At 38.9% G+C, this 18,906-nt stretch overlaps 1 protein-coding gene across 4 annotated transcripts in view; it reads left to right on the top strand.

Annotated features, from left to right (window-relative positions):
- The window catches only part of rnf157 (ring finger protein 157), a 104,231-nt gene extending 90,415 nt beyond the window's left edge, over positions 1 to 13,816 (top strand). For 3 of the 4 annotated variants that reach the window (XM_061931713.2, XM_061931715.2, XM_061931714.2), the window contains one exon: positions 6,083 to 13,816. In XM_061931713.2, coding sequence (XP_061787697.1) covers positions 6,083 to 6,219 — 137 coding nt within the window. In that variant the 3' untranslated portion in view covers positions 6,220 to 13,816. The remainder of the gene's footprint in view (positions 1 to 6,082) is intronic. The other variant, XM_061931717.2, reaches the window with a different exon arrangement.
- Positions 13,817 to 18,906: the final 5,090 nt, after the last annotated feature.

An 18,906-nucleotide genomic window follows, 5' to 3' on the forward strand; every position in this document is an offset into this window, starting at 1 on the left:
TCCCATTTCAATCCTAACATGTCCAAACACGCATTTACCTATGTGAACAAGTCATTACCTGTGGTTGTCTCTTTAATTGACTGCATGGCTGCCAGCTACTCCGTGATTTGAAAGTCTGCAGTTATCCATACTTGCCAACCTTGAGACCTCCGATTTCGGGAGGTGGGGGGTGGGGGGCGTGTGGTCGGGGCTGGGGCGGGGGCGTGGTTAAGAGATATATATATATAAGAAATACTTGACTTTCAGTAAATTCTAGCTATATATATATATATATATATATATATATATATATATATATATATATATATATATATATATAAATAAATAAATAAATAAAAGAAATACTTGAATTTCAGTGTTCATTTATTTACACATTTACACACACATAACACTCATCTACTCATTGTTGAGTTAAGGGTTGAATTGTCCATCCTTGTTCTATTCTCTGTCACTATTTCAGAACACACACACAAATATACATTATAAAATCAATAAGAAAACGGGAGCTCTATTTTGGGAGTCTGAATTAGGATCAGAAGTTCCTACATAAACATTGCGCACTCACGTCGCCTTTTTGTATTGATTACTGCAGCTGTGCACTGGATTCATTCACAAATACAAACTACAACTCACAAACACTTTAGAGTTAGGCTCCACCATCAGAATGTGTACTTAAACTTATAAAGATCACATGGATATTATTCAGTGAGTTGATTCACCAAAACTAACCTGTTATACAGGAGGAAAAAGCACACAGGACGTTTCAATTGTTCACAGACTGGTCGCGCTCATCAGAATGACAAGACACTTCCGGTCTGCAGGTGATAGCATTCAATTGGGAAGAAACGCCCTACTGCCCCCTACTGACCAATGTGAATACTGATAAATGTGTAATGACAGTTCCAAAAACGAATTCAAACCACAAAATAAAATAAATAAATCAACACAAAAATGTGACACATTATGGGTGGGTCACATATGCATGTACAGTAGATGGCAGTATTGTCCTGTTTAAAAGTGTCACAACATTGCTGTTTATGGCAGACGAACTGCTTTACGGGGGACGAAAACTTGACTGCTGTTGTTGTGTGTTGTTACCGCGCTGGGAGGACGTTAATGAAACTGCCTAACAATAAACCCACATAAGAAACCAAGAACTCGCCCTCGATCATTAGCTGTTTATATTGTGGGAAAGCGGACGTGTGAACAGGCTGTCAACACGTCACTCAGGTCCGCATGGAGCTGGAGGGGGCGTGGCCTCCAGCTCCGCCTGAATTTCGGAAGATTTTCGGGAGAAAATTTGTCCCGGGAGGTTTTCGGGAGAGGCGCTGAATTTCGGGAGTCTCCCGGAAAATCCGGGAGGGTTGGCAAGTATGGCAGTTATCCCACGTAAGAAGATGAGCAGCTGGGCGGTGTCACGTACATCGCAGCTCTTATCCAAAGCCAGCGAAAAACAGTCAAATTCGGCCGTTCTGTTCTTCAGATGAAGCTCCAAGTTTCCAGCGATGGCCTCAACCCGCCTCGTTACAGTGCGTCGGGAGAGTGACACGTTCTCAAATGCGCCCCTATTAGCACAACAGAGTCCAATAAGCACTCCTTAATAAACTCTCCGTCAGAAAACGCCTTACTTTTTCTGGCGATTTTGTGAGAAATGACGAAACTTGTCCTGACGGCTGCATCTCTGGGGGTGTGAAATTTGGCAACAAGTCCTTGTTGGGTTTGCAGTTTTACCATCAACGCATCAGCCTCCCTTGCGCGCTCTTCATCAGACAGATTCCGGTATTTTTCCTCGTGCTTCGTCGTGTAGTGGCTATTCAAATGATATTCTTTAAACACATCAACATGTGTACCACAAATTAAGCACACGGCTTTACCTTTAATTTCTGTAAAGAAATACTTGGCAGTCCATGTCTTGTTGAAAACACGCCATTCGTCATCAACTTTTCTCTTTTTAGCGTCTCGGGGGTAACCGGGCATCACTTGTCGCTGTGCACCTTCACTCACAGTTTACACACGGACATACGCCCATAAATAACACTTTTCAAAATAAAAGCAGTACAGTTGTATTGCACGCATTTAATTTATTTTGTAATTTGTGATTGCCGCTGTTCACATTCACTCACAATGGCGCACGAGCATACCTCCACACGGAAGTAATACAAATAACGCTTTTCAAAACAAAAGCAGCACCGTTGTATTGCGCACTCGACATAGACACTTTTAAAAATGTATTTTGTAATTTATGATTGGCCTCAGAATGCCCAGGTCTGGTTTACATGGATCTTCAACAGTGTTGGGTTAGTTACTGAAAACCAGTAACCAGTTACAGTTACTAGTTACTTTATTTCAAAAGTAACTCAGTTACTAACTCAGTTACTTACACCAAAAAGTAATGCGTTACTGTGAAAAGTAACTATTTAGCTACTTATTTTTTTCTTCTTTTTTTTTTAAAGGGGAACATTATCACCAGACCTATGTAAGCGTCAATATATACCTTGATGTTGCAGAAAAAAAATACCTTTTTTTTTTTAACCGATTTCCGAACTCTAAATGGGTGAATTTTGGCGAATTAAACGCCTTTCTAATATTCGCTCTCAGAGCGATGACGTCACAACGTGACGTCACAAATCAGCTCTGTTATTTTCCGTTTTTTCGACTGTTTTCCGTACCTTGGAGACATCATGCCTCGTCGGTGTGTTGTCGGAGGGTGTAACAACACGAACAGGGACGGATTCAAGTTGCACCAGTGGCCCAAAGATGCGAAAGTGGCAAGAAATTGGACGTTTGTTCCGCACACTTTACTGACGAAAGCTATGGCGTCACATTAGTGCCAAAAATCCGAGCGCATAAAAACTGTTATCGCGCGCTGATTCTCCACTTCGTGCGCGCGCGCGCGACACCATTTTGCGCGCGCGTGGTGCCTTTCTGTGCGCGCGCGGTGCCTTTTTGCGCGCGCGCACAGAAAGGCACCACACGCGCGCAAAATGGTGTCGCGCGCGCGCACGAAGTGGAGAATCAGCGCGCGATAACAGTTTTTATGCGCCTTTCTGCGCGCTCTCTGTGTACTCCTGGCATCTCTCCTCGCGCTGTCATGTTTCTTTTTGTCACTTTGGGGGCGGGTATACTTAGACGGCCCCTTCTTTCTGATTGGTCAGGCGAAAAATGCTGAAAAATGCTCAGAGCCAATCAGAAGTATAGCAGGGCGGGTCATCGTCAATATGTATCAAGATTTACGGAGGAAGAAGTGGATAAAAAAATGTTGCGTGCTGATGAAGGTTATTTCATACCACATAAACACAATACAGGGTAATACAAAATGTGACCCAAATAAATAATAAGACAACAAACACCATAATCACATCTTTCAGCCAGAACTGGTCCACCAGCAATAACATCCAACCATAACATTATTTTATAATTTCACTTCTTCTTGAACATTTGTTTTCTAATTTATGGAATTTCTTTTGATTCAGCCATAAAATTAATGAAATAATCTTTGAATTTTGTTTTTAAAATGTTAAAAATAGCTTTTAATAATGTATTCTGAAACAGTTTAAAATAATCAGAGAACTGACTAACACTGACCCTACACAACTATGTTGCACAATTAAGTCATTTTATTTTTTAAAGCGAAAGAGGTAATTTCAACAGGTACAGCATCCTATGTCATATCTACATGTAATAAGATTTGTAACAAGGCAAACCGTTTGTAAATTGGTCGAAAATTGAGCAAGTTATGGTAATTTAATTAGTACATGTACCATTGACATCAATGTAATGATTGAGGCTAGATGTCCGAGGTAAGATGGCTACAACGTTGCTACGCTGGAGAATGATTGGTCATATGAAAAATGCTCAGAGCCAATCAGAAAGGAGGGGCCGTCTAAGCATACCCGCCCCCAAAGTGCCAAAAAGAAACATGACAGCGCGAGGAGAGATGCCAGGAGTACACAGAGAGCGCGCAGAAAGGCACCCCACGCGCGCAAAAAGGCACCGCGCGCGCAAAAAGGCACTACGCGCGCGCAAAAGGGTGTCGCGCGCGCACGAAGTGGAGAATCAGCGCGCGGTAACAGTTTTTATGCGCTCGGATTTTTGGCACTAATGTGATGCCATAGAAAGCTATGCTACGACAGAGATGGCAAGAATGTGTGGATATCCTGCGACACTCAAAGCAGATGCATTTCCAACGATAAAGTCAAAGAAATCTGCCGCCAGACCCCCGTTGAATCTGCCGGAGTGTGTGAGCAATTCAGGGACAAAGGACCTCGGTAGCACGGCAAGCAATGGCGGCAGTTTGTTCCCGCAGACGAGCGAGCTAAACCCCCCTATCTACCCTAGCTTCCCTGGCCTGCTGACATCAACTCCAAAACTGGATGGATCAGCTTTCAGGAAAAGAGCGCGGATGAGGGTATGTCTACAGAATATATTAATTGATGAAAATTGGGCTGTCTGCACTCTCAAAGTGCATGTTGTTGCCAAATGTATTTCATATGCTGTAAACCTAGTTCATAGTTGTTAGTTTCCTTTAATGCCAAACAAACACATACCAATCGTTGGTTAGAAGGCGATCGCCGAATTCGTCCTCGCTTTCTCCCGTGTCGTTTTCGTCGGTTTCGCTTGCATACGGTTCAAACCGATATGGCTCAGTAGCTTCAGTTTCTTCTTCAATTTCGTTTTCGCTACCTGCCTCCACACTACAACCATCCGTTTCAATACATGCGTAATCTGTTGAATCGCTTAAGCCGCTGAAATCCGAGTCTGAATCCGAGCTAACGTCGCTATAGCTTGCTGTTCTTTCCGCCATGTTTGTTTGTGTCGGCTTCACTATGTGACGTCACAGGAAAATGGACGGGTGGTTAAAATCAGGCACTTTGAAGCTTTTTTTAGGGATATTGCGTGATGGGTAAAATTTTGAAAATAACTTCGAAAAATATAATAAGCCACTGGGAACTGATTTTTAATGGTTTTAACCCTTCTGAAATTGTGATAATGTTCCCCTTTAAGGCTCCCATTAATGCCCTTTTAGCCTTCATTTCAGTACTGTTATTGCACTGGAGAATAATACAATGTGTTGATCAACTTGACATGCATTTGCATCACTGAACTCTGCTAAGCAATGTGCTCTACATACAACACACAAAGACAAAGATACGTTTCAAAGGACCAATTTGTTTCAGGCCAGAACACATTGACACAACTATTTCAAATAGCTGCAACATACCATACCCAAGTAACAAACAGCATAATAACAACATAGCTGTAAAGCAAGGAAGGCACACATGAAATACACAAAGCCTAATCAGGCATTTTTTTTCTCTCAAGGAATTCGGAAATAAAATCATGTCTTCATGAGATCGACACTGTACTGAAGCCCAGAACACTCTACGCATTTCCCCAGTTTTAGTTTAGAGATAAGGAAAGATTGGCCTGGCTCACTAGGATCCCTCTTTATGTTTGTGAACTTTATAGTCTATACATTTAGAGTGAAGTTTAGAATGAAAGAGTATATAAGAGAATTGACAGAGTGTGTGTACCTTCAGTGCTGAATGATGAGCAGAGGCAGAGTTTGGAGTGTCTTCTTTAGCTTGCTTTCCATGTTTATGTACTCACTGTCCACTGTGTCCAGCTGCCTGAAAGCGGGTGACTCCACTGTAGAAATAGCCTGCATGTCTTCTAGCACATACGCTGCAATGGCTCTATCAATGTTGTCCTGGCTAGCAGTCCCTCCGTTAAAATCCAGCCGCCGTTGGAGGTGGAGGTGAAGTGTGTCTCTCTTTACTAGCTTTGTCGAAGCATGTTGCTTTTGTAGCTGTTTCAGCAGATTTGAATTGCTGTTTTGGCCAGTAGATAGGATCTTTGATCCAAGACACAACTTACATTTAACTAAAAATGTTCTTTTCTTTGTGCTCGACAAAAGAAAAGTAGTGAGAATATCTCCATGTTAAGAAACTCGGGGACACACTATGAAGGAAGCATATTTAATAGTTTGTGAATTGAAACGTTTGCATGTATGGGTTATTTTCAACCATAATATGTGATATATTTACAAATGTCCCTTGTATTTATGTCGTCTTTGGTTCAGGTCTCATGTACCTCGGAGGCTACAGGCCGGTTTCGGAGCCCCACCACCACCACACCTCCACCAGCAACCGAGAGGAACAAGGGGTCGAGAACCGGGAGAGTCCCAAACAGCCCCGCCGCGGACACCTCGTTGTGTAGCGCACGCACACACACACACACACACACACACACACACACACACACACACACACCCTACTGGCACTTCCTACTTACTCAGTGCTGCATCGCTGGATAAGGACTGAACAGGGAACCACACCTTCTCTCCTTGGAGACACGGTGAAGAAAACTTCTCGCTTGTCCGAGCACTTTTATATGTTTCTTTTTTCTCCAGTTTTTATTTATTACCCGTAGGTCTTACTAACCCGGTGTTGTGACACTCCTTCAGTACCACCAGCCAATCAGTCGGGGGCTACTGTCACCTGCACTCACCTTTCCCAGCGGGCACACCACATTGAAACAACGTTGAGAACTTGTTGGATTAGGTCCTGACGTTGAGCAACTCAAACACAACATTGAAACAACATGCTTTTTGACGACGTTTAATCAATGTTGGGTTCTGACGTTGATTTGACCGTTGAATTTTGGTCATTTACCCACCTTTATCCTACAACTCAAACACAACATTGAAACAACATGCTTTTTGACGACGTTTAATCAATGTTGGGTTCTGACGTTGATTTGACCATTGAATTTTGGTCATTTCCCAACCAATATTCGACACCACAAATCCAACGTTGAAACAACATGCTTTTTGACGACGTTTAATCAATGTTGGGTTCTAACGTGGATTTTACATTGAATTTTGGTCATTTCCCAACCAATATCCTACAACTCAAACATAACGTTGAAACAACATGCTTTTTGACGACGTTTAATCAATGTTGGGTTCTACCGTTGATTTGACCATTGAATTTTGGTCATTTCCCAACCAATATTCGACACCACAAATACAACGTTGAAAAAACATGAATTTTGACGACAATTAATCAATGCTGGGTTCTAACGTTGATCTGACCATTGAATTTTGGTAATTTCCCAACCTTTATCCTACAACTCAAACATAACATTGAAAAAACATGCTTTTTGACGACATTTAATCAATGTTGGGTTCTAACATTGAGTTGACCATTGAATTTTGGTCATTTCCCAACCAATATTTGACACCACAAATCCAACGTTGAAACAACATGCTTTTTGACGACGTTTAATCAATGTTGTGTTCTAACGTGGATTTGACATTGAATTTTGGTCATTTCCCAGCCAATATCCTACAACTCAAACACAACATTGAAACAACATGCTTTTTGACGACGTTTAATCAATGTTGGGTTCTAACGTTGATTTGACCATTGAATTTTGGTCATTTCCCAGCCAATATTCGACAACACAAATACAACATTGAAACAACATGCTTTTTGACGACGTTTAATCAATGCTGGGTTCTAACGTTGATCTGACCATTGAATTTTGGTCATTTCCTAACCAATATCCTACAACTCAAACATAACGTTGAAACAACATGCTTTTTGACGACGTTTAGACAATGTTGGGTTCTAACGTTGATCTGACCATTGAAGTTTGGTCATTTCCTAACCAATATCCTACAACTCAAACATAACGTTAAAACAACATGAGTTTTGACGACGTTTAATCAATATTGGGTTCTGGCATTGGTTTGACCATTGAATTTTGGTCATTTCCCAACCAATATTTGACACCACAAATCCAACGTTGAAACAACATGCTTGTTTTTTTTACAACGTTTAATCAATGTTGGGTTCTAACGTGGATTTTACATTGAATTTTTGTCATTTCCCAACATTTATCCTACAACTCAAACACAACATTGAAACAACATGCTTTTTGATGGCGTTTAATCAATGTTGGGTTCCAACGTGGATTTGACCATTGAATTTTGGTCATTTCCCAACATTTATCCTACAACTCAAACATAACATTGAAACAACATGCTTTTTGACGACGTTTAATCAATGTTGGGTTGTAACGTCGATCTGACCATTGAATTTTGGTAATTTCCTAACCAATATCCTACAACTCAAAGATAACATTGAAAAAACATGCTTTTTGACGACATTTAATCAATGTTGGGTTCTAACGTTGATTTGACCATTGAATTTTGGTCATTTCCCAGCCAATATTCGACAACACAAATACAACATTGAAACAACATGCTTTTTGACGACGTTTAATCAATGCTGGGTTCTAACGTTGATCTGACCATTGAATTTTGGTCATTTCCTAACCAATATCCTACAACTCAAACATAACGTTGAAACAACATGCTTTTTGACGACGTTTAGACAATGTTGGGTTCTAACGTTGATCTGACCATTGAAGTTTGGTCATTTCCTAACCAATATCCTACAACTCAAACATAACGTTAAAACAACATGAGTTTTGACGACGTTTAATCAATATTGGGTTCTGGCATTGGTTTGACCATTGAATTTTGGTCATTTCCCAACCAATATTTGACACCACAAATCCAACGTTGAAACAACATGCTTGTTTTTTTTACAACGTTTAATCAATGTTGGGTTCTAACGTGGATTTTACATTGAATTTTTGTCATTTCCCAACATTTATCCTACAACTCAAACACAACATTGAAACAACATGCTTTTTGATGGCGTTTAATCAATGTTGGGTTCCAACGTGGATTTGACCATTGAATTTTGGTCATTTCCCAACATTTATCCTACAACTCAAACATAACATTGAAACAACATGCTTTTTGACGACGTTTAATCAATGTTGGGTTGTAACGTCGATCTGACCATTGAATTTTGGTAATTTCCTAACCAATATCCTACAACTCAAAGATAACATTGAAAAAACATGCTTTTTGACGACATTTAATCAATGTTGGGTTCTAACGTTGATTTGACCATTGAATTTTGGTCATTTCCCAGCCAATATTCTACCACACAAATACAACGTTGAAACAACATGCTTTTTGACGACGTTTAATCAATGTTGGGTTCTAACGTTGATTTGACCATTGAATTTTGGTCATTTCCTAGCCAATATCCTACAACTCAAACATAACGTTGAAACAACATGCTTTTTGACGACGTTTAATCAATATTGGGTTCTGGCGTTGGTTTGACCATTGAATTTTGGTCATTTCCCAACCAATATTTGACACCACAAATACTACAATGAAACAACATGCTTTTTGACTACGTTTAATCAATGTTGGGTTCTACCGTTGATTTGACCATTGAATTTTGGTCATTTCCTAGCCAATATCCTGCAACTCAAACATAACGTTAAAACAACATGCTTTTTGACGACGTTTAATCAATGTTGGGTTCTAACGTTGATCTGACCATTGAATTTTGGTCATTTCCTAACCAATATCCTACAACTCAAACATAACGTAGAAACAACATGCTTTTTGACGACGTTTAATCAATATTGGGTTCTGGCGTTGGTTTGACCATTGAATTTTGGTCATTTCCCAACCAATATTTGACACCACAAATACTACAATGAAACAACATGCTTTTTGACAACGATTAATCAATGCTGGGTTCTACCGTTGATTTGACCATTGAATTTTAGTCATTTCCCAACATTTATCCTACAACTCAAACATAACATTGAAAAAACATGCTTTTTGACGACATTTAATCAATGTTGGGTTCTGATGTTGATTTGACCATTGAAGTTTGGTCATATCCCAAACAATATCCTACAACTCAAACATAACGTTGAAACAACATGCTTTTTGACGACGTTCAATCAATGTTGGGTTCTAACATTGATCTGACCATTGAATTTTGGTCATTTCCTAACCAATGTCCTACAACTCAAACATAGCGTAGAAACAACATGCTTTTTGACGACATTTAATCAATATTGGGTTCTGGCGTTGGTTTGACCATTGAATTTTGGTCATTTCCCAACCAATATTCGACAACACAAACATAACGTTGAAACAACATGCTTTTTGATGGCGTTTAATCAATGTTGTGTTCTAACGTGGATTTTACATTGAATTTTTGTAATTTCCCAACCAATATCTTACAACTCAAACATAACGTTGAAACAACATGCTTTTTGACTACGTTTAATCAATGTCGGGTTCTGACGTTGATTTGACCATTGAATTTTGGTCATTTCCCAGCCAATATCCTACAACTCAAACATAACGTTGAAACAACATGCTTTTTGACGACGTTTAATCAATATTGGGTTCTGATGTTGATTTGACCGTTGAATTTTGGTAATTTCCCAACCTTTATCCTACAACTCAAACATAACATTGAAACAACATGCTTTTTGATGACATTTAATCAATGTTGGGTTTTGATGTTGATTTGACCATTGAATTTTGGTCATTTCCCAAACAATATCCTACAACTCAAACATAACGTTGAAACAACATGCTTTTTGATGACGTTTAATCAATGTTGGGTTCTGTCGTTGACTTGACCATTGAATTTTGGTCATTTCCCAACCAATATCCTACAACTCAAACATAAAGTTGAAACAACATGCTTTTTGATGACGTTTAATCGATATTGGGTTCTGATGTTGATTTGACCATTGAATTTTGGTCATTTCCCAACCTTTATCCTACAACTCCAACATAACGTTGAAAAAACATGCTTTTTGACGACATTTAATCAATGTTGGATTCTAACGTTGATCTGACCATTGAATTTTGGTCATTTACCAACCTTTATCCTACAACTCAAACATAACGTTGAAACAACATGCTTTTTGATGACGTTTAAACGATATTGGGTTCTGACGTTGATTTGACCATTGAATTTTGGTCATTTCCCTGCCAATTTTCGACAACACAAATACAACATTGAAACAACATGCTTTTTGACAACGTTTAATCAATGCTGGGTTCTAACGTTGATCTGACCATTGAATTTTGGTAATTTCCCAACCAATATCCTACAACTCAAACATAACATTGAAAAAACATGCTTTTTGACAAAATGTTATCAATGTTGGATTCTGACGTTGATTTGACCATTGAATTTTGGTCATTTCCCAAACAATATCCTACAACTGAAACAACATTGAAACAACATGCTTTTTGACGACGTTCAATCAATGTTGGGTTCTAACGTTGATCTGACCATTGAATTTTGGTCATTTCCTAGCCAATATCCTACAACTCAAACATAACGTTAAAACAACATGAGTTTTGACGACGTTTAATCAATATTGGGTTCTGGCGTTGGTTTGACCATTGAATTTTGGTCATTTCCCAACCAATATTTGACACCACAAATCCAACGTTGAAACAACATGCTTTTTGACGACGTTTAATCAATGTTGGGTTCTAACGTGGATTTTACTTTGAATTTTTGTCATTTCCCAAACAATATCCTACAACTCAAACATAACATTGAAACAACATCCTTTTTGACGACGTTTAATCAATGTTGGGTTCTAACGTTGATTTGACCATTGAATTTTGGTCATTTCCCAACCAATATTCTACCACACAAATACAATGTTGAAACAACATGCTTTTTGACGACGTTTATTCAATGGCAAGTTGTGACGTTGATTTGACCATTGAATTTTGGTCATTAACCCAACCAATGTCCTACAACTCAAACATAACGTTGAAACAACATGCTTTTTGACGACATTTAATCGATATTAGGTTCTGACGTTGATTTGACCATTGAATTTTGGTCTTTTCCCAACCTTTATCCTACAACTCAACCATAACATTGAAAAAACATGCTTTTTGACGACATTTAATCAATGTTGGGTTCTAACGTTGATTTGACCATTGAATTTTGGTCATTTCCCAACCAATATTCGACAACACAAACACAACATTGAAACAACATGCTTTTTGACTACGTTTAATCAATGTCAGCTTCTGACTTTGATTTGACTATTGAATTTTGGTCATTTCCCAAACAATATTCTACAACATTAAAACAACATGCTTTTTAACAACATTTATTCAATGTCAGGTTGTGACATTGATTTGACCATTGAAATTTGGTCATTATCCCAACCAACAGCGTGGATCTAGCGTTGAAGATCACCGTTGTCTCAATTTACGAATACAACTATTTTCCAACGTTGTTTCAAAGTCAGTTTTAAAGGACATGCATGTATAATCAACCTTGTATCAATGTCTTGTGCCTGCTGGAACGTTCTTATTATTATTACTAATCTCCCTCCCTGGAGGCCCCGCCTCCCTCGCATGCGTCCTCCACTCACCTCTGCTGAATGTGAAGTGGAAACAGAGACTTGGACCAATGAAAAGAATGTAGGACCATTGTCTCCCAGAAGGAGGCGCTCTCATGTTAACTGGAATGCCATCCAACACGCGTCTGAGCATGTCAGTGTTATTATTATTATTATTATTGCAGCACAGCAATGAACTTTAAATACATTTGGATTTAGGGGTGTGCAATGTGCGGTACGGGGGCCTTATTGGATCGCAGCTTTGGCATATTCTAAAAACTATTCAATACTTCTGAATAGGGGTGCACAAAAAAACTAGGATTCTTATGGATCCGGATTCTGAATCGATTCATAATTTTCAAAATTTTAGAAAAAGTAAAATTTTTTCTTTTTCTTTTCTTTTAATAAATAATTATGCATTTTTAAAAAGATCAATACTTATGAATAGGGGTGCACAAAAACAAATTGAGATTATTATCCATACCGATTAATATTAATTAATTCATAATTAATTAATCAATTAATAACCAATTAATATTCAATTCTAAAAAAAAGTTTAGATTTTTTTATTTTTATTGAATAATTATAAATTAAAACAATTTTTTTTTTTTAAGCCATCTGTAACCTGTTTTGAACATGTTTCGTTACAATTATTAGACCAAATTATTACGGCTGTGAAACTTCGGGCAGCACACGATTCGATTCGATATTTCAGGGTAAAAATTTGATTCTTGATTCACACAATTCAAAATCATTTACTTCTTTAATAACATTATGTGCCAGTTTTATACCGTAAAAAAAATCTGTCATATTTACTGTTAAATAGCCGCTTGGAACATATTCCGGTTACGAAAGCATTTAAGGCTCATTTTGAATAGCTCACATGTTGCAGAAGGCCATGTTGTGAGTTGTCCAGTGAAAGGTTGTACAAATAATTTCAAGTTTAAATCCTCATGTATCACTCACATGTCTCGGAAACATACTATTATTGGTGACAGGGCGGCGTGGTGGAGCACTGTTTAGGGCTCGTGCCTCACAGTTAGAAGGTCCTGGGTTCGATCCCCGGGCTCGGGGTCTTTCTGTGTGGAGTTTGCATGATTTGATTTTTTTGTTTTAAATCAATTTTAGATTTTTTTTTTTAATTGGTTAAGAAAATACAAATGAGAATTGCAATTCAGTCAGTAATTGATTATTTTTTTGACACTCCTACAAACTATACATTGCGAGAATCAGTTTAAATCGAGAATCGGTTTTAATTGAGAATCCGTTCTGAATCGCATCGTCACCCGAAGAGTCTTAATCGGATAAAAAGCAAAAGGTGTTGAAAGATTCCCACGCTGACTAATAAGGTAGAAACGAGATATTACACATACCCATAACACAAAGCGAAGGCAAGTTAGCTTAGCTTAAGTTGACATACTTTGGATTGGTTTTAGCATCTATAAAGGGGAACTGCACTTGTTTGGAGTGTTTTGCTTGTCGTTCACAATCAGTATGAGAGACAAGAACGCAAAATATTTTAGTTTTTTTCCGCTTTTTCCGCTTGGTGGCTAGCAATGCAGCTAATAGAAGCAATCAATTCTACCTCATAAATCGCTTTAAAAATGCATTCGAAAACTGTCAGGTTCAAACACTGATGACATCTATTAAACAAGACAAGAGGCAAGGAATTAAACAGGGACATAATTCAATTTGGACTCAATTGAGGAGAGTCGCCTGTACACTGTACCCCTGAACAGTATCTCAGCACGCTCTGGCGAAAGATTGTACTCCTCCTTCTTTATGTGACTCTCTCCGAAAAGGTCGTAAACGAGTTCAAAAAGACGTTCGTAAAACAGTTGAAAAAGGAGGTTCAAAAAGAGGTCGTCTGGAAATTGGGCAGATCCTGTCTTCTCTCCGCTTTGAAGTCCTTGGGTTAGAACAATATCTTTTCTGTTCATTACCATACATGAAAGACACAGAACACCCTACACAGTGGAGTTTTACGAGCCTCTCTCTTGGTAGGTTTCAAAGACGGCTTTTGTCTTCTCACCAGACACACAATGTAACACAAAGTTTTTGTGATAACTTACAATTATTCTAACAAAAACCGTCAACAATACTTTATTTACATTCCGTAACCTGTATAATAACCAAACTGTAGCGACATTGGCGTGCTACGATGTTACCCGTAAAAGCTAACTACGGCAAGAGATAAACTAGCTACAAAATGCGTTTGCGTGTGTAATGCACAACACTGCGATACAACACCAATTTGTAGCGACTGAAAACATGAACAATCATATTACAGTATCTGTAAAGTATTAGCCCACATTTCATGTTTTGTTTGCACACAGCTAGCCATGTCATGTCATGATACACACGTGACGATATAAAGTGGGACTCACTCGATGGACAGTTTGGTTTCCTGTTAATTTTGGGGTAAGCACTCCATTTATGTCGAAGTAGGTTGGCTCCAAGTTCCAAATTTTACCTCCACTTTCTCGGCTTCAACTTGGTCCAACGTTTCACTCTTACCTAGTGCTCGCTTCTAGAAGCAGCTGTTCGTCCTCGGTATATTCAGCCTCAAAAATATGAGGTTGCAAATCCTCATTTGTCCAAAAAATAGTCAAATTTGTTGTGTGTTACCAAGTCTGCCATGAGTAGAAGACACACTCGTGTCTGATTCTGGAAGTAGGAACACAAGTTGTTGCCGGAAGTGGGAAGTGCGCTGCTATGGAAACAGAAATAAAAGCGCGATTATTATGTTATTATTAGGGACCGAGTCCCTTTGGGACAGAGGACCCTATTGAATTTCTAGCGTTTTATTATTATACCGCCGCCTCTTTGAGCTGTAATTTGACCCCCTTAACATGCTTCAAAACTCACCAAATTGGACACACACATCAGGACTGGTGAAAATTGCGATCTAATCAAAAAACCAAACCCCAAAACTCAAAATTGCGCTCTAGCGCCCCCTAGGAAGAAAACACAGACAAAACTGCCTCTAACTCCCAGTAGGAATGTCGTAGAGACATGAAACAAAAACCTCTATGTAGGTCTCACTTACCCCTATATATACACACATACGTATATATTCATACACTGACAACCCCCAGCAAAAATCATCAGGAAGTTTGCAATTCCCCCTTCAAAACAAAAGTTGTGTAAAAACAGTCACCTTTTTTCAAACATTATCTCCTCTGAGCGCGTTTGTTGTGTCGGCTTCAAATTAGCACAGGAGAGAGATTGAACCCTTCTGATTAAAAGTTGATGAAAGAGTTTTAATTACTGCTCCGGTTTGGATGATATGAGCCCTCAAAGTCGGTCCATCGCTGCTTGCAGCTTAATTATTATTATTATGTCTCTCATAATGATCGTGAAAAATAGGCAAAATTAAAAAAAAAAGTGCAGTTCCCCTTTAAAGTCACAAAATGTATCAAATCGCCCCCAATCAGTATCAATATATATATTTTTATGTGGCCCTGGCTGGAAAAAAGTTTACACACCCCTGATTTAGATGCTATAGTTTTGCCATTGTAACGGGACGTGTTTTTTTCCCCCTTGTTTTTCTTTGTTTTAGTTAAGCTTTCAGTCTTGTCTGTTTTTTGTGATTTTACTCGTTGCAAAGCACTGTCGTTTACTCAAATGTGGATGAAAAGGTGACATCTGTAAAGGTTTACAGTTTCACGGTAGGAAAGGGGACTCACACGGCCCCCGTTCGTCGCCGTTTACCCGACACACGAAAGGTGACGAATCGCCGCCAGACGACAGCAGAGTGTTGGATATCTTGAAATGTCTTTGACCAGTTGCAATGTAGGGTGGCGCTTTCCATTATTTTCAGCAGACTGCATTGCAACGTGATTACTCACCCGGGAACGGGGCCGTGTAAAAACCTTCCCTACTGCACACACACACACACACACACACACACACACACACACACACACACGCAGCAAAAGGGACATTGGTGCACTATTAGCCGTTTCCTCGGCGACACATGAAGCATGATAATTCCGGGTCGGCCTCCCCGCAGGTGAATAAACGGCGGCTCCAGTCACATGGTCACGGTCTGAATGTGTAGGCGAGTATCAAAAGGGGCGGCCATATGTAGGAAGCCGCTTTTTCGTAGGACTGCAGGCGTGAAAATGTCAGTGAGAACATGAGACGGACAATAAAGGTTTTTTTTGCAACTTAACGGTTATTGTTTTTGTCGCGTTGTTCTAAGCATGGTCACCTTCTTGTCAAATTCAAAAACTGGCGAGGAACAAAAAGTTGTGTATTTTTAAATATAGAAATGGAAATACAGTAATCTTCTACGTCCATCCATCCATTTCCTACCGCCTGTCCCTTTCGTGGTGGAAGGGGGTCGCTTCTACATAATTTTTTTAAATTATGAAAGACTTTTAGACATGAAATAACCTTGTGTGGAGGACTCGCACCTCCGGGTTCCTCGGACCACCAATGACGGACATGACGGGCTTGACGGTTTGGAGATTTTGTTTATTTTTCAATAAACCTCCTTCTCTGGTCGCTTTTCAGCACTCGCCTCTTCTCCCCGTCTCGCTCTTCCGGTCGCTATATTGACAGCTAGAATTCACCAAGTCAAGCATTCCATACATACATATATATATATATATATATATATATATATATATATATATATATATATATATATATATATATATATATGTATGTACTGTATATATGTGTGTATATGTATGTATGTGTATATATGCATATATATCTGCGGTCCTCTCCAAGGTTTCTCATAGTCATTCACTATTGATATCCCACTGGGTTGTGAGTTTTTTATATATATATATATATATATATATATAAATATAAATACAGTATATATATATATATATATATATGTATGTGTGGGAAAAAAATCACAAGACTATTTCATCTCTACAGGCCTGTTTCATGAGGGGGGGTTCCCTCAATCATCAGGAGATTTTAATGGGAGCATTCGCATACCATGGTTTATATAGGGCACAGAGTGGGTGGGTACAGGCTGGCGTAGGGGCCACTCTGTGCCCTATATAAACCATGGTATGCGAATGCTCCCATTAAAATCTCCTGATGATTGAGGGAACCCCCCCTCATGAAACAGGCCTGTAGAGATGAAATAGTCTTGTGATTTTTTTCCCACACATACATATATTGCGCTCTACTACGGTATCGAGCACTATTTTTTGGATAACCTTATTAAGACATATATATATATATATATATATATATATATATATATACATATATGTATATATACACACACACACACACATATATATATATATATATATATATATATATATATATATATATATATATATATATATATATATATATATATATATATATATATATATATATATATATATATATATAGAAACATTTAAGTCCCATCTTAAAACTCATTTGTATACTCTAGCCTTTGAATAGCCCCCCTTTTTTTAGACCAGTTGATCTGCCGTTTCTTTTCTTTTCTCCTCTGCTGCCCCCTATCCCTTGTGGAGGGGAAGACACACAGATCCGGTGGCCATGGATGGGGTGCTGGCTGTCCGGGGTCGGGACCCGGGGTGGACCGCTCGCCTGTATATCGGCTGGGAACATCTCTGCGCCGCTGACCCGTCTCCGCTCGGGATGGTTTCCTGCTGACCCCACTGTGGACTGGACTCTTACTGTTATGCTGGATCCACTATGGACTGGACTCTCACAATATTATGTTAGACCCACTCGACATCCATTGCATTCGGTCTCCCTAGAGGGGGGGGGGTTACCCACATATGCGGTCCTCTCCAAGGTTTCTCATAGTCATTCACATCGACGTCCCACTGGGGTGAGTTTTTCCTTGCCCTTATGTGGGCTATACCGAGGATGTCGTTGTGGCTTGTGCAGCCCTTTGAGACACTTGTGATTTAGGGCTATATAAATAAACATTGATTGATTGATTGATTGATATATATGTACACATCCTGAAAATATGCAAACAAAACTGTGTTTAGATAATTGATACTTCAAACTTGCATAAATAAATCTTAGGGAATATAACATAACTTGGCTTCTGAGAGCTTCAAAATGTAATGAATAAAATGCTAAAATTGTTGATAAACAAGCAATTATTTTAATAATTAGATGAATTACTATGATCATTTAAAATTCATTATTTCAAACATGTTTATTTTAATGTATAATTCTATGGCTGGATGTAATAAGGAGTCAGAAAAAATACAATTAATTTTGATGTTTTTAGCTAAATATAGTAACAATTTATTTATTTTTATTATTTTTTTAATGAATAAATATATTTATTTGTAGGTAAGATAAACATAATAATACAATTTATCTCTAGTGATTTAGTTCTTGTCACCCTGTTGTCCTCCCGTCATGAAAAAAGGCTGTCCTCACTCAGGTCCGCATGGAACTGGAGGGGGCGTGGCCTCAAGCTCCGGCTGAAAATCGGGAGATTTTCGGGAGAATATTTGTCCCGGGAGGTTTTCGGGAGAGGCGCTGAATTTCGGGAGTCTCCCGGAAAATTCGGGAGGGTTGGCAAGTATGACCAACCCCCTCCTTCCCGGCTGATACCCTTTTATACAGTGACAGGTGATGAGACAACTGCGCCCAGGTGGGCCATCT

Source organism: Nerophis lumbriciformis, linkage group LG39, assembly GCF_033978685.3.
Source record: "Nerophis lumbriciformis linkage group LG39, RoL_Nlum_v2.1, whole genome shotgun sequence".
NCBI lineage: Eukaryota > Metazoa > Chordata > Actinopteri > Syngnathiformes > Syngnathidae > Nerophis > Nerophis lumbriciformis.